Source organism: Protopterus annectens, chromosome 16.part0, assembly GCF_019279795.1.
Source record: "Protopterus annectens isolate FY-2018-M chromosome 16.part0, PAN1.0, whole genome shotgun sequence".
Lineage (NCBI taxonomy): Eukaryota > Metazoa > Chordata > Ceratodontiformes > Protopteridae > Protopterus > Protopterus annectens.
This window is the reverse complement of record NC_056750.1, coordinates 359,089,398-359,105,749: the sequence shown is the minus strand read 5'-3', so window position 1 is coordinate 359,105,749 and position 16,352 is coordinate 359,089,398. Positions and strand designations below refer to the sequence as shown.

At 40.5% G+C, this 16,352-nt stretch overlaps 1 protein-coding gene across 1 annotated transcript in view; it reads left to right on the top strand.

Moving 5' to 3' along the window:
* Nucleotides 1–16,352, top strand: part of SARDH (sarcosine dehydrogenase) — a 2,624,838-nt gene that overhangs the window by 57,445 nt on the left and 2,551,041 nt on the right. Inside the window, exon 3 of the mRNA XM_044058055.1 lies at nt 8,823–9,001. Coding sequence (XP_043913990.1) covers nt 8,823–9,001 — 179 coding nt within the window. The remainder of the gene's footprint in view (nt 1–8,822; nt 9,002–16,352) is intronic.

Sequence of the window (16,352 nt, the reverse complement as noted above, 5' to 3'; positions counted from 1 at the left end):
TTTTGTCTTCTGGAAAGAGACTCCATAGATGACACCAAGGAACTAGACAAGAACAGAAGGATAGAGGATAGAATTTCAATGCCATTGATAAGGGGTACCAGCAGCCATCTCCTCACTAGGCCATAAGACATTAAAGATAGATGGAAGGAGCACTTCCAGCAGCTTATGAATGGGTAAAAAAAAACATGTCCAGTCTGTATTGACAAAGTAAGAATAACCCACCCTAAAAGATGTACAGTGGTACTAAGGAAAATGAAGTCGGGAATGTTTTGCACATCTGCAGATGCCAGACTTGCTGGCCCCAAAACTTGGACCGAGCCACAAAAGGAGGGGGAGTATCAATATTCGTCAAAGATACCCACACCTCCAGGTTGGTGGCACAGCACGAAGCATCAGAGACTATCCATGTGCAACTAACAGTGGGTAAAACTGCCTTCCAGTTTATAGCCTGCTACAGACCACCCTCCCAAACCCAGGAACCCCACTCGGCCTTCCTGAGAACACTGGAAAATATGAAGGTCTCTCCAAACACCATTATATTGGGCGACTTCAACTACCCAAACATAGACTGGGAGCATTACTCTAGCTCCAACACCCTAGCCCAAAGGTTCCTAGAATTTATAAACTCAAATGCTATGGAACAACTTGTTACCACTCCCACAAGAGGGGAAACATACTGGACCTGATCATCACCAACATGGGGACTCTATGCTCCAGACCAGAAGTGTATCCCTCACTGGTAAGATCAGACCATAAACTAATCTCACTGGATATTCACATCCCGACTCCAGCCCCTGCCCTGAAAACCACAGTGAAAAACTTCTCTAAAGCAAATTTCACACTCCTCAAAACCAAGGTGGAATCCTTCAAAGCCCCCGGGCCTGTGGAAAATACGGCCCAGACCGCAGAATCCTTTATAAATGCATTCTATGAACACCTTCAGGAATGCATGGATCATGCAATCCCAAATAAAACCAAGACCTAATCCTCCAAAGGCAGACGTCCTGTCTGGTGGACCCCAGCCATAAACAAACTATACAATAGAAGGAGGAAGCTACTACATGATGGAGCAAAATCCCAAAAAGGGAAGGCATCTCTGATCAGTATTAGCAAAAAACTACGGGCACTCATAAAATCGTCTAAGGCCAGCTTTGAGAGAGAAATTGCACAGGACACTAAGGATAATCACAAGCCTTTCTTTAGTTATGTTAGGAACCTGGATGGGAATTCCCAGATATGCTCGGAATTGGTCCAAAATGACAAAAAATACACCGAACTCGCAGACACTGCCAACATCCTAGCTGACAGGTTCAGCGCAAACTTCCCCCCCTACCAAAAGGGCAAATGTCTATCCCAGCAGAGTGCTGCCCCCCTGACATCTCAGATGCTCAGGTAAGAGCTGCCCTCTCCAAAGCAAAAAACACAGCATCAATGGGACCAGACAGTGTCCCGGGCTGTGTCCTACATGAACTCCAAGAAGAGCTAAACCCAAACATAAAACTACTGTTCAATCTCAGCCTTACTACAGGATATGTACCCAAAAAGTGGCGTACAGCAACAGTGGTCCCTCTCCACAAAGGTGGTGCCTCAACGGATTCTGGAAACTATCGCCCCATAAGCCTGACTAGCTTGGTCTGCAAAGCTATGGAAAGGATCATCATGGACCTCATAAATAAAGATATTTGGGACCTACAGACACTGGATCCTACCCAGTTCGGCTTTAAGGGCAGATCCTGCCTCTTAAACCTGGTTGATTTCTTTGAAACAGTCACCAAGGCCATTGACGAGGGGAAGGTGGTCCACACAGCCTACCTGGACCTCGCAAAAACCTTTGATACAATACCCCACTCGGGCATTATAGATGAGCTCACCAGCTTAAATATAAACCCTCTATATCACTAGATGGGTTGCAAACTGGCTCAAGGACAGAACCCACATGGTTAGAATTGCTGGAGCCATGTCAGACTCCAAACCAGTTACAAGTGGCGTCCCACAGGGCTCAGTTCTGGGACCTCTCTTGTTCGGTATATATTTCTCGGAGGTAAAGGCCAACACAGAAGGACTATGGCTGACCAAGTTCGCAGATGACTGCAAACTGGGTGCCATAATCGACTCTCCAGCTGACACAAGCATCCTCCAAAAGGGCCTCATAGAAACAGACAACTGTTGTCAGAGCCATGGCCTCAAGCTAAATGCCAAAAAGTGTATAGTCATCCCCTCTGGCAAAAACAAAGTGCCCACAAATTACCACCTAGGTGGTAATCCATTAAGTACAGAAGAAGTAATTGGGGACCTGAGGACCCAAGTTGATAGCAATCTCTCATTTGACAACCACGTGGCCAAAGTGGTTAGAAAAACATTTTATATAGCCCACCTAATCATGAAGGGATTCACATCTAGATCAGGGGAGGTCATCGTGCCTCTTTACTCATCCCTCATCAGGCCCATAATTGAGTACAATGCCCCTTTTGGGATGTACCTTACCAGACACCTGCAGCAACTGGAAAGACCCCAAAAGTACCTCACCAAGAGGATCAAAGGGCTCAAACAGATGCCATATGCTGCCCGGTTAAAGAAACTCCAGCTCTACTCAAGTGGCATACCGCCGGCTCAGAGGCGATCTGTGCCTGACTTATAAAGCTATGTCCAACCCGGAATTAATGGGCATGCTGCATCTCAGAAAATCCAAATCCCATTGAGCTATGCGCTCGAGAGACTTGAACCTCAGCACTGAAATAAATAGGACATGCTGGAGGGATAGATTAATAACCCAGAGGCTCCCTTCACTCTGGAATAAAATCCCAGTCCAGGTTAGGCAGAGTCCCTCATTGACTCTATTCAAGAGGAATCTGAGTGGATGGGAGATCGTAGGTTTACCCCGGGTATCACTTCTGTGTCACTGTTAGACAGAGGCCCAGTATACTAACCTCGAAAAGGGGCATAGCAAAATTAATTTAAAATGGGTGGCGAAAGCTAAACACACTCTGGCTAGGCTTATAAATGCCCTAGGGCAGATAGCCTAGTATGAACCTATGAAAGCATCAGATTCAGGTAACATAATTTCTGATGTGCTAAACTTGAGTACGTTGAGGGCAAAATGGCTCCTGACATCAGTACTCTCAGCATGGAGAGAGAGAAATACCCAGATGACTGGAGTATAAGCATTCCAGTGCCAGTGTACAAGAATAAAGGGAACGCTCACAACAGTGGGCAGTACAGATTTATCCAATTCCTGTCGCACTGCATGAAAGTGCTGGCGAGGGTGACTAATAAATGAATACACAGTGAAGTAGATAATGAAACAATAGAGGACTGGTTTGGATTCAGATAAGGATGCAGTACAACTGACTAGATGTTTGGAATGAGACGGATAACTCGTATCTAGCTTCTCCACATCTGAGTCCAAATGGGCATTCCTAGACTTGGCAAAAGCATAGGACAAGGTCTCCAGAAAGCTGATTTTGGGCAGTCCTCGTTGGCCCACGTCAAAAGGTTAAAAGCAGACTGCATCTTTAATGCAGCTGAAGTAATCCTAGGAAGCAGTGCATGTTAAAATGCTGGAGAAGAAATTGACAGAGGTGGAACTACTGCTATGACAAACTACAGAGGGCTTCCAGGTTTGTAAATTGAAGTTAAGGCAGGAATCCAGAAACATTGTCAAAATCCTAAGCCTGAAGCTGAAGTTGGGGGGGGGGGGGGGCAGCTGAACCAAGATCCTACATAGCTGTTAGGGAAGATAGTAAGTTGTTAATTTTGTCTAGTACTACTGTCTGTGACTATCCGCGATGGAAGTTCCAGAAAAGTGAGTAACAAAAATTCTTAGAATGAGTTATGCTGCATGAAAATGGAGACCATGATTACCGTGTTCTGCAAGAGTGACAGAGAGGGAATCGTGAAGGGGTGACTCTAAATGAAGCAGGAAGTCTACCAGAAGTGTAAACAGTCATGTTATGTGTTCTAGATAGGGTAGACTGTTTGAATAAAAACTTGTATGAAGTTTTCCAGAGTTGGATACAATTTAATTTTGTTTTACATTTGTTGACTGGGGTAATCTGGCTGGGCAAAAGCCCTTTTCCAGAAAGGCAAAAGGACTTAAATTGTAATATTAAGAATTATTTTTTCTTTAAAGTGGTAGGAAGTTTGATTTTGCTAAAAGTAGCTCATGACATGCCTAGGTATAGTAAAGTACTTTTTGTATTGATGAGTGTAGCATACTTCACAGATATATGCTTCATGGCTTTAAAGAAACTGGACTGGTATGTTGCATGTGTCTTTCAATCCTAATATGCTAGCTACAGTGGTTAGCATGTCATGTGTTCTTTTTATAAGTTTAGACTGTCTACTCTGGGTTTATTGAGCCTGTTGATGTTGCAGTCAGTACGTTCAAGGAAGCAGTTTTACAGGGAATTCCGTTATGCCTTTTGCCCATGGTATCTCCTGCAACATTTTTAGAAAATGAATGGCTTTCAAGACACTGTGGCACTGCACCTGACCTGATCTGCATCAGGCTGGAGAAAAAGCTATGAGGATAGGACTGACTGTTAAACCCACCATGTGGAAGAAAACATAATAATTTTGTGGTATAATCCAGTAAGATATGAACAAATGTCTTGACTGTGTTTTTAGCCTAGCATCTTAACTGCTATCAGTATGACTCATAGTTCATGTGGGTGTAAATGACTTGAGATATGTACCTCCCTGGACTGTAAGAAGAGAGACATCATGGAGCTCTCTATGTGTGTCCAGGCTGGTATGAGCCTACCATTGAGCAGCATTTTACTTTCTCCAAGAATGATGCGACGATGACAAATGAATGACTTTAATAACCTGCTTAGTGTAGTTTATGGTGTCATTGTAATGGAGTGTGATATTTGTCAGCATGGAAGAGGATGGTCAACCAACCATGCTGCTTTGACAGGGGTGGTGTGCACTTTTCCCCTCTAGGCTTTTTGAATGTTGGCTAAAACACTTTTTTTTTAGGCAACGCCAAACTGGAAGTACTTCAGATGTAAATCAAAACCAAGAAAATGTGAAGGTATTGTTGCTCAGTGCTAGGAGTCTAAATAAATGAAAAAACTCCACTTCCTAGAAGCTGTCCTCCTCCTAGAGGATGCTGACATCTGTGTGGTCACTGAGACCTGGTTTACAGCTACAGAGAGCATTCTGACCCTGCAAGGTTACGATGCCTTCCACACATTTTTAACAGTTACTACACAGAGGGGGGACTATAGCTGGAGGTGTCTCAATTTGCATAAAAAATAAATGTACCTCAATGCTGGTAAAACAGAATAATGCACTTTTGAGCTGTTCCATATTCAAATTACCATAGGCAAAGTCCAGTAACACCTCCTTGCAAGCTATACATCCTCCCTCTATGACCCAGGAAACCCATGCCATATATTTAAACATATTGGAAAAGCTCACCATTCAAACCAATACCATATTCGTGGGGGACTTCAATTACCTCATTATTAACTGGAAATCCTGTATGACACCAAACATACAACCACAGAGATTCCTGGATTTTGTAAATACAAACTCCCTGGGCCAGATTAATAAACCAACCAGGGTTGCAACCATGCTGGACTTGGTCCAAAACTAATACGGGAGAGTGCTGCACACCCCCTAGTGTAATGTCTTCTCTGGTAAGGTCAAACCACAAAATGGTCTCCTTCTGAAGTAAAAATAAAACCCGGACCCTCTGATAACTGTGGAATATGGAGGAACTACTCCTAAGGATAGCTTCCTGCTATTAAGTGACAACTTGATAAAATTCAAAGCCCCCCTCCCCCATAAACCCTGAGAACATTGCTGCCTATGCAGAACTAATCATAGAAACCCTATACAAGCATGTTAATAGCTGCATAGTGGCAGCTGTACCCACCAGGAAGAAGTACAGAACTAACTCTAAAAACAAGCCACCCTGGTGGAATCACAAAATCAATGGGCTGTATAACAGAAGGAAGAAAATCCACACAAAAAATTAAGTGCAGCGCCCAGCATGATAAAAGCACTCTCATCAAGCTAAACACTCGACTCGAGGACAAGTAATGTCTACCAATTCTAAATTTTGAGGTAAATTTGGCCTCCCAAGCCAAGGACAAATGAAAAGCATTTTTTAGCTGTCTGCAACCTTCAAAGTAATACACAATTTTGTACAGAGCTTATTGTAAATGGAGCCACCTATACTGAGCCAGAAGATATAGCAAACCTACTTGCCAGCAAAGTTGGCTCCAACTTTTTACCCTTCTCTCCCCCTCAACCTTCCTTCAGGAAATACCATCAAATGTAAAGGAAACTAGCCCTGCTATCACTTGAGATCAGATCCTTGATGATCTCCCTAAGGTCAAAAACACTGCATCAGTGAGCCCAGACAATCTGGCAGGATGCTTTCTAAATAGCATGAAACATGACATGTCAGGCCCTCTGGAATTGCTGTTGACCTGTAGCCTCCAAACAGGCTTTGTGCCTCATGAATGGAGAACAACAATTATCCCTCCACACAAAGGTGGGCCATTTACAGATCCTGGAAGCTACAGACCCACAAGTCTCACCAGTCTTTTATGTAAATCTATGGAAAGAATTTATCATGGAAATGATCAATAATGATATAGCAAACCTTCAGACACTGGTGGGGGTCATGCCTGCTCAACCTGGTGTACCTTTTTTGAGAAGGTCACCAAAGCAATTGGCAAAATCGTTCTCACTGCCTGCCTTGATCTGGCCAAGGCATTTGTCACAATGCTCCACGTGGCCATTGTTGACAATCTCAAGAGGTTGGGTACAAACCCGTATGTCACCTAGTTCAGTGGATAGCCAACCCCCGCTCCCAGACAGGACCCAGGAAGTTAAAATTGGGCAGTCCACTTCCTACGAAGAGGCCAGTCACAAGCGAAGTCCCTCCAGGATCAGTCTTCTGCCCACTCATTTTTTGGCATTTACTCTGAAGTCAACGCCAGTTTCAGTGGTCTTCGGCTGACCTAAATTTGCAGATGATTGCAAATTAGGAACAGTCATTGACTCTCACACCAGCACACATGTTCTCCAGGAAGGGCTGACACAGGCAAACAACTGGTATCAGAGCAAAAGATGAAATCAAAATGCATAACAATATCCATCGGGAAGCCAACCACCCCTGGTAACTACCATATTAACAGCACACCCCTTAGAGTTGACTCAGTAGTTAGGGACTTGGGGACACACACAGACTGCAATCTAGCCTTTGACTATCGCTTGCCTACAATAGTGAGGAAATCCATTCTGTAGCTCAACTTATAAACGAAGGTATGGCATCTAGGTCTAAGGAAGTCATTGTTCCACTGTTAGGTATTCATCAGACCTGTCATTGAGTACAATTCCCCCTTTGGTATGTACCTAATCAGGCATATCCAACAAATGGAATATCCACAGAGGTTCCTCACTAAAAGAATACAGGGCTTGAGTAAAATGTCCTCTGAAAACTGCCTCTAGGTTCTAGTCCTGTATTCTGTCTCCTGCAGGCTTTTTCAAGGGAGATCTATGCCTGCCATACCAGGGCATTGTCCGGCCCCACTCTGGACTTTCATAGGAGCAAAAGAAACAGCACCTGAATTACCAATTTTAAAGACTTAAAACCTTACCTGTGATACCAGTCTCTCCAGCAAGTCCTACTTGTATGTATCCCAGAGACTACCCTGTCTCTGGAACAGACTCGCCATCCATGTGAAGCAGAGTTCCTCCCTAACCCAATTCAATTGTAACTTGGACAATTTAATGGAGAACAGGAAATTCATCCCTAGCTTGACACCTAATGTCTGTAATGGACCTAGACAACCTGTAAATGGTTAATCTCCCAGGGCCCTGCTTAGTCAGTGGTACCAGAATTTGTCAAATTTGGGATGCATGGGTAGGCTTAAAAAGGCCCTGATAGGTGTTTACTAGGCCATTACTAGTGGGTTGCTTGATAAATTGCTAACTTGACTACATTGTGGTAAAAGTGAAATAATAACCGTGTGAAATGAATGGCCAAAAGGCTGGACTTGAATATATACCAAGTCCAAGATTCTATTTCTTTGAGGTAGGTATGACTCTGTCTGAGCTTGTGTGTGTGTGTGTGTGTGTGTGTGTGTGTGTGTGTGTGTGTGTGTGTGTGTATAAGCTCAAGGTGAGGGGGGGGGGGTTGAGCCTCTACAAAAAGAAGCTTTAAGGAAAAGTGATCACGGAGATTCACTTGAGTGCTGACATTTTAATAGGGAGCTGAACTGTAACCCAGATACTGTATGAATTCTAAGCCTTTCTAATTAGCAGACCTACTTTTGAGAGTTGACCGCTAAGCACGGAGAATCCTGGGATGTTTCACAAATGTCCATGTGGCATTCTCATTGGTAATCTAACTGTGGAGATGAACTGAAAATTGCTGTTTAGGTTACAGTCATGTGGTTTCACCCAACTCCAGTGAAGCTTGGCATGTATGTACAGTGAATGTGACTCTGCACAATTGTTTGGTGGCACCATCATAAGGTATCCTCTAGCCAAGAATTCATGATGTCATGGGCAACTCTGGCTTGATAGCAATTATGGCACTTTTCCTCTCAGAAAATATACCATTTGCAGGACGTGTTGTCATTATTTCACTTTTATGCCAATTTTGATTATTAAACACTTTTTTTATTCAGATAGTATTGCATATGTTAAGAAAAAAAACACTTTTAAAATGTTGTACATATGAAGTTTTGTGTGCGTTGCTGAGCATTTCACTATCCCCACAATTCACTCTGAATCCACATGATGTGCTAGTGTGTTATGCTTTGTGTTCTGCTGACTTAGCATTATTTTTGTTTCAGGTCTACTGTGGCAGTTACGACCAAGTGACATTGAGGTAGAGCTGCTGGGTCACACACGTAATGTTGTTGCTCATGAATTGGAGAAGGAAACTGGTCTAAATACTGGCTGGATTCAGAATGGAGGTCTTTTCATTGCTTCAAACAAACAGCGCTTGGATGAGTATAAAAGGCTTATGTCGGTGAGTCAGAATAACACTGTGGGTGTGTGGTGTGTGTGCGGTTAACTACATATCACACTTGTCTAGTCTGGCCAAGACAAGTAAATGTCAAATTGGTTTTAAATATAGGTTTTCACCATCATTTTCCATAGGTTTTCCAAAATATGCCAAAGCTCAAGACCAATCTGGATCATAAGAAGTGAACTGTAAACTAATCCGCTTGTTCATAAGAACATCTGACAAAGCATCAGTACTAGTAACCATAGTTGTCCCTTTAATAAATAAAATTTAGGTTCATAATATACAAAGTAAATCCAAGAAAACAGTAGAGTCCAAACAGGCTGTGCTAACTTTTATTCCATAAAAACAGGTAAAATAGTGATAAAACTGTGAGCGCTTTTGGGATAGCCCTTCAGACAATGAAGCAGCATTCATGAAGTCTATTTAAATACATTTAAAAACACAACCACCAATCCTCTCATTGTCCTCCTTTCTTAAGGGCTGGTCTTTAAATGTATACATGTATTCAACTCTGGTGGACGATTTGCTGCTAGCTCTATAATCCAGTGTAGTTCATTACACGCTGTGACATTCACTGTGTCCCCCCCCCCTTTACTCATATGAGTAACCTGTATAACCATAAATTTAAAGGTGTGTGTTGGATTCTTAGAAGTATGCACATGCAGAGCATTATGTTCATCTTTCTGTCTAATACTGTACAAATGATGTATTCTATTTTTCAGTTTACATTTGGTTTTCCCTACATAGTAACTGGGGCATGATTGATGCATTGCTAAATATACCACCGTTTCCATGTGGCAGTCTGCATATAGTTTAAATACATATTCCTTTTTATTTATGGGGTGAACAAATCTATTTTCATCACTAATCATGAAGCAAGTCTTACAGTGCCTGCAAGGAAAAGTACTTGTTCTATCTGATGTTAACCTAGTTTTATTTCTCATTCCTGGTTCTTTACACAACATGTCTTTCAAGTTGCATCTAAAACCAAAGCTTGGTTCTTTATCCACTATATTTTTGATTCTATCCTCACTTAACAGGATTTTCCTGTTTTAATTTATTTCGTAAACCCCATTGATATTGTAGCATAAGCCTATGTTTATTACTTTTTTGTATTCTAGGCTTATGCTACAAAACAACCTCTGGGGGAGGTTCTTGTGTCCTTATGTATTTTGTAATCATCATTGTTTAACACTGTTAATGTTTTACTTTCATATGGCAATTTGTCCATAATGACAATCCCCCCCCCCCCCCCCTTCCTTGTCCGGTTTCATTTCTCTTTTATATATTCTTATCGGATCTTAGTTGATCTGAAATGCACTTAACAAATGAGAAATATATTTCTGCTACCAGAAATGAGATAAACATAGCCTACAACAAGATAGACGTGGCCCTTAAAGATATGCTATTAGATGGCTCTAGTAGTTTGTTCTTTTTTCCTGTCTCAAAAATGACAAACCCAGAATACCCTCCATTTTCAGTATACTGAAAATACACAAGGACACAGAGGAACTCCCTTTGAGGTTGAGTGTTTCAGGAGAAGGATCAAAAACAAAATCACTAGCCAAGTTTGTAGAATTTAAAGTGAAAAATATTTGGTTAAATGAGAATGAAATCCTGAAAGCGTCTTTAGATTTTTTTAAGAACTATCACACCAGATTTATTCAATAGAGACATCCTTTTTTATGACTACCTATATAGTCAACTTATTCAGTGTAATACCCCATGACATTGGCCTTCTGTAGTTTGAAGAAGCCTTTACCACAAGAGGTGGTCTAACAAATAATGATTTCCATGTTTGTATTGAATTAATGGACCTAGTTCTTATTTTTATCTACTTTGAAGGGAATTTTTTCATCAGTTGAAAGGTGTTGCTGTGGGGGCAACTTGTGCCCCCACATATGCAAACCTAGTTCTGTCCATGTGGGAAGAAAAATGTTATGCTCTAATCACAATACACATCCTGTTGGTCCCTCTACAAGAGATACCTGGATGACATCTGCCTTTTTTGGGTGGACACAAGGGAGAAGTTACTTTACATCTGGAACACTACCAACTTTCTGAGGTTCACATATGACATTAGTACAGACAAAGTCGACTATTTGGATGTCCCTATACATAAACTGGATAAAGTCCACTATTCATAGGAGAACTTTTTTTTCCCAACTCATTTGTCTATTTCTCAAATGCACACCCTATGCCCCAGAAGAGAGGTATAGTTAAAAGACAAATGGTAAGGGCCAGTAGAATGTGCATTCCCTTTTATTTTTAGTGTTTTAAATTTATTACTAGGATTAAGATATTAAATACTTTATTACTAGGATTAAGATAAAAGGAAAGGTGTGTGTGTGTGTGTGTGTGTGTGTGTGTGTGTGTGTGTGTGTGTGTGTGTGTGTGTGTGTGTGTGTGTATATATATAAGAAGATATGAAATAAATGGAATTATATACAAGGGTAGTGCTATACTGTTTCACTTGTGTATATGAAAAGATCTCGGTATAAAATAATGGATTGCAGTTGCGTAAAGTCTTAAACCTATTAGAACTGAGTAGTGTGTGTTTTTTTGTGTTAAAAAGGGGAGAAAAAAATCTTGGAGGAAAAGTAAAATTAAGTATATTTAGTTGTCAAAATTTCTTTTGTTCTTTAGTTGGCCATTCATGTTTTGAAGCTTCTCTTTTTAAATTCACTGAAGAATCCATGGGTTCCGGTTGACTTAAAAGGTTTTTGACAAATGTGGATGCTTCACGGGTGTCACGTTTTCCTTCCCTCTGACAGAGATAGTCTCATTCTTTCAGGAAATACAAGTTTTGCTTTGATTCCTTCATTCAACGATTTATTAATCAGACACCAGCTTTTCTTTTGGACTTTACAAGTGACGAAAAGTCATTGTCAAATCTGATGATTTGGTCATGTATTTTCAGTGGACCAAAGGACCAGGCAGTTCTTTTAAACAAGGTCTTTGTCTTGAGTGGAAATATTACAATAATAGATCTAGGAAGGATGTTTTTACTAGTTGAAGGAATTTTGGTTCAAGATCTGTGTTCTCTCTCAGTCCCAAAGGATAATGTTTCAGGCAGGTTTAAGGTTTTCTAAATCCAAGAACTCAGGAAGTTAATCGTATCATCCCCTTCCATCTGCTCCAGGATGCAATGTAGTCTTATTTCTCCTGGCTCTGTTTTCAGTATCATCCATCCTCTCAGTAAGTCTGGTATTTTCTCAAAGAAAGTCCGTTTTCTCTCTGTTAACCTGTAGTTTGTATCTTTTACAAAGTCTTCAAGTGCAGCCGTCTGGGAAGTTTGTCTGAGGACATCATTCAATAAGTCTATTTGTTTGGTAGTATCTTCCTCTCTGTCAACTTTTAGGTTTAATTTGTCTATTTTTATCACCAAATCTTGAACAGTGGTAAGGATTGCTTGCATTTCTTTCTTCATTGGATTTTCTTGCTTGGAGAACTTGGGGTTGCTCATCTTTCTTTATGGATGTAGTTTGTGTCCCTTCTTCTGGAGAGTTTGACAGGGTAATATGAAGATTTTTAGTATTTAAAAAAAAAAAAAAAAAAAAAAAAAAAAAATACACCAACCTGTAGCTTACAACTTTCCGAATCTAGATTTGTTGATTTCGGGTAGTTATTGGTGAAACTGGTTAAGAATTCCTGTCAAAGGATGAGCACTGCAGAGCTTAAGAATTCTGCTGCTTTCAGCCTGCTATCCAAGTCATGCCCTTATGCTCCTATTTTCTTAACTGAGAGGATTACATGTTGAGAGGTACGGTATGCCATGGTGGGAGGCATGAAAATTCATTTTCAATGTCCATTTATATATAAATGTATTTATTTTTTATATGCAGGAGTTATTTCTAGATGTTGGTAATTATGAAAATAAACAGTATATCCATATGTACTTCAAAAACCAAGTGAATTTTAAACTGTTGCATGAAATCCGGTGAAACCTTGGCTATTGAAGAAAACCATTTTTGATGTGCTCTGTAAACTGCACATCTTGATAGCAACCTAAACACTGAATATCCAATTATACAAGTAAGCATGTTTTCATTTCTGTAAATATTGCAATAAACATGCGTTCTAACAATATATGTCTTGGTGTACAGTTTCAAAGGTATGATAGTTTGTGAAAGTTTAGCAAAAATTATAAATTGAGGTTTGTGTGGATTATATTGTAGCATTTATGGAAAGACTATGAATGGTCCTGACTATTCTCACTGTATAGAATACTACTTACTGATAACATTATTTTAATAGCTTTTACTGTGCACAAAATATTGCCATTTATCTATTTTATGGTTTTGTTTATTTTCAGAAAAAATGGTCTAGAATACCTTCTATGTGTAGGCTGCTAGATGTGACATTCCATACTAAATGGGTGTTAACCGGTTGAACTCTGTTTTGGATCAAGTATGATGTAATGTAATTCAAAAGCATTCTTGAAATACAGTTTGCAAGTCTACATCTGTAACTGCATTTCAGACAAAGATGCTGTTAAACTTGAGGTATCCTATGGATCTGTTTTAGAAGCCTTAATGTTCTGACTATAATGTTCACCCAACCACATTTGAACATAGAAATGTATGCTGATCTTTTACTTTTAACTCCAATAAAACTATCCCTGATCTCCAACAAGCAACACGAGTCTGTTTCACAACAGATTAGTAATCAACCTCAAAATTGCAGCATTATTTTTTCCCACTTCTCAAAAGCTTACAAATGTTACCCCTATTTTACTAAAAGGAAATGGGAAATGCCTAATGTAACTGTGACTGGATGAGCATTTAAGCTGCACAAAGTAAGCATCTTAATTTTGTATACTTGATCAAGTTTTCAAAAGTGTTGTCTTTCTTCTCTTTTAACTTTCCAGTGGACCCAAGACATGACGTGATGGGGGTGGGGGGTAGAATGGATTGTTCAGTAGAGCTGTATGACTGGAAATAACCTGAAAACATTTTGTTTTGTATTTAAACTTTGCACCCTTGGGCCTAACTCTGGTTGCTCACTGGAAGAAGGGAAGTGTATTGGCCAGACTGAGCGGAATATGGAATGGACACAAGTTTGTGAGGGTACTGATGCAGATGGGCTATGACCAGCTAATTGAACATTGCTGAGATTGAGCCATGTGCCCATTTGACCTGGCATCTGTGTAAGTTTCCTTACTTGTGTTTAGCAGTTTTGCAAAAACACACACTGTACTAAAATGCAAAAAGGAAGTTGCAGTTTTGTTTTTTGTATTGGGTAGTGACCAAGTTGTGTCTCAACTATTGCATATAACATGACCATATATCTCTCCCCCCTCCACACATTTTTTACCTTTTTATCTTGTAGATGATGACCTAGTCTGTTTAATATCACAGCCTAGTGTATGTTTACCTTTATGCTCTTGACATTTACAGTTTTGCATTTTTCACTGCTGCCACCAGTCATTTTGCACTGCTTTGCCTTCTGACCTGGACTTGCTTAGTACAGTGTTTATGAACACAAGGAGGCATGTACAGCTAAATCATGTTCTCTGTTGAGTTGAGATTGACCATGTCCTCAGGGGCATTTAGTGTACTAGCCCTATCTGTCAAAACATTTCTTTCAGTTCTAGTAAATACTTTAGTAATGCTGTCTGTTCCCCTTAGCCTTTATCTTCATTTTTCATCTGTTTTCCCAACATTAGTGTCTTCTGTAGTGAGCCCTATTTTCATATTATTTGGCCAAAGTATGGAAGTTTTAGTTTTAATATATCCTTATGATTTACACTTTTTGCAGTCCACAGAATTCTTAAGTTCTCTCCAGCACCATCCACTTTCTGTGAGATATCCTTACTTGTAGTCCTACTCATATAGCCATTTGTAGCCATCTGAAAAAACATAGCATTAAGTATATAGACTTTTGTTAACAATGACATGGCTTTGTTCTTTAAAATCTTATCCAGATTTGCTCTAGCTTTCCTTCCAAAAAGAAAATGTCTTAATTTCATGACTGCAGTCAACATCTGCAGATAGGTTTAGTTTTCATAGGTCCAAAGCTATCACTGCTTCCAGGTCTTCCCCATCTATTTTCAAAGAACTGATAGGACTAAATGACTTTTTTTTTTTTTTTATGTTGAGCAAACTAGCTAGCTTTTGAACTTTCTGCTTTCACCTTTTTATCAACAGATTTTCAGCTTGTCCTCTCCTTTAGTCATCAGAGCAGCAGCATCTGGCTACCACATTAATTTTTACTTATTTGTTGAGTGAGTTAGTCCCATTAGGCTAGTGACTCCATTTCAAGGTGAGACCCAAGGTGGTTCTACTAGTGATGGAAATTTGGCCAAGGCATTGGAGAGCTTCCCTTACACTCTTCGATTTTGTGCCATGAGATCTTATCCATTCACCTGAGAATTCTGCCAGTTCAAAACAGATGAAACTTTGACTTAACATCTTATCTGAAAGAAGAGACACTCTGGGAATACTTAAAAGGCTGTCATGGGGTAGTTGGGGCATGTTCCCCAGCAGCAGAATGATTCAGCGGTGTCCAGTATCTTCTTACCAGCCCCAGATGTTGACTAGGTAGGACCCGAGGGAGGCTAAGATGTGTCCTGTAGAACCAGTGAATGTGGAAAGGAGCTGGTGATCAGTTCCTTGCTGTGACTGTTTTGTAGAGTAACTTGTTTTTGAAAGTTTATTTGGTTTCCCCATAGCTCTTGGGGAGCCTCTCCTCATCCATTGGGTGTACTGAACCTGACGAGCATAACCCCCAACCTGCATCTACCCATGACTAGAGCCATTGAGGAGACTGAGTCCTTCTGGTTAGCATAATGATGTAGAAGAGGTATGTGTGGTTTTTATTCTGTACCTTATATTCCTGATGCCTGCTTGTACCATCATGTTGGGGAAGAGCATGCAGTGGGCATTGCTGATGTGTTGTGCTTGCCTCTGTGGTGACATAGCTGTGACCCTGCCTCCTTTAAAGGACAACAGCAGGATTATGTTATTAAATGCTCAACTTCTGATCATTTTTCTCCCTATTTATTGTCCCTGCTATGAATAAACAACACAGCATTTAAAATATTTTAAATAGACTGTTTCTATCCACTAGAACAGTATCTTATTGTACTGTGGTGGTTTCACATTCAAAATAACTTGTATCCCGCCCATGCTGTAGTCTCCAATTCATTGATGTCATAAAGGCAACTGAATACAGGTAGTTTTCTGGCCAGTTGCCTCCCCACACTGACATCTCTCTATGACTGTCCTAAAAACCCACCCATGCTGTGATGTCACAGCTCCCTGATCCTTCCCCTAGCCATATAGAAAGTAAAGGCCAGAACAAGGAAACAGTACATAAGTCAAGTCTTCTGCTGTGAGCTGTCAATCAC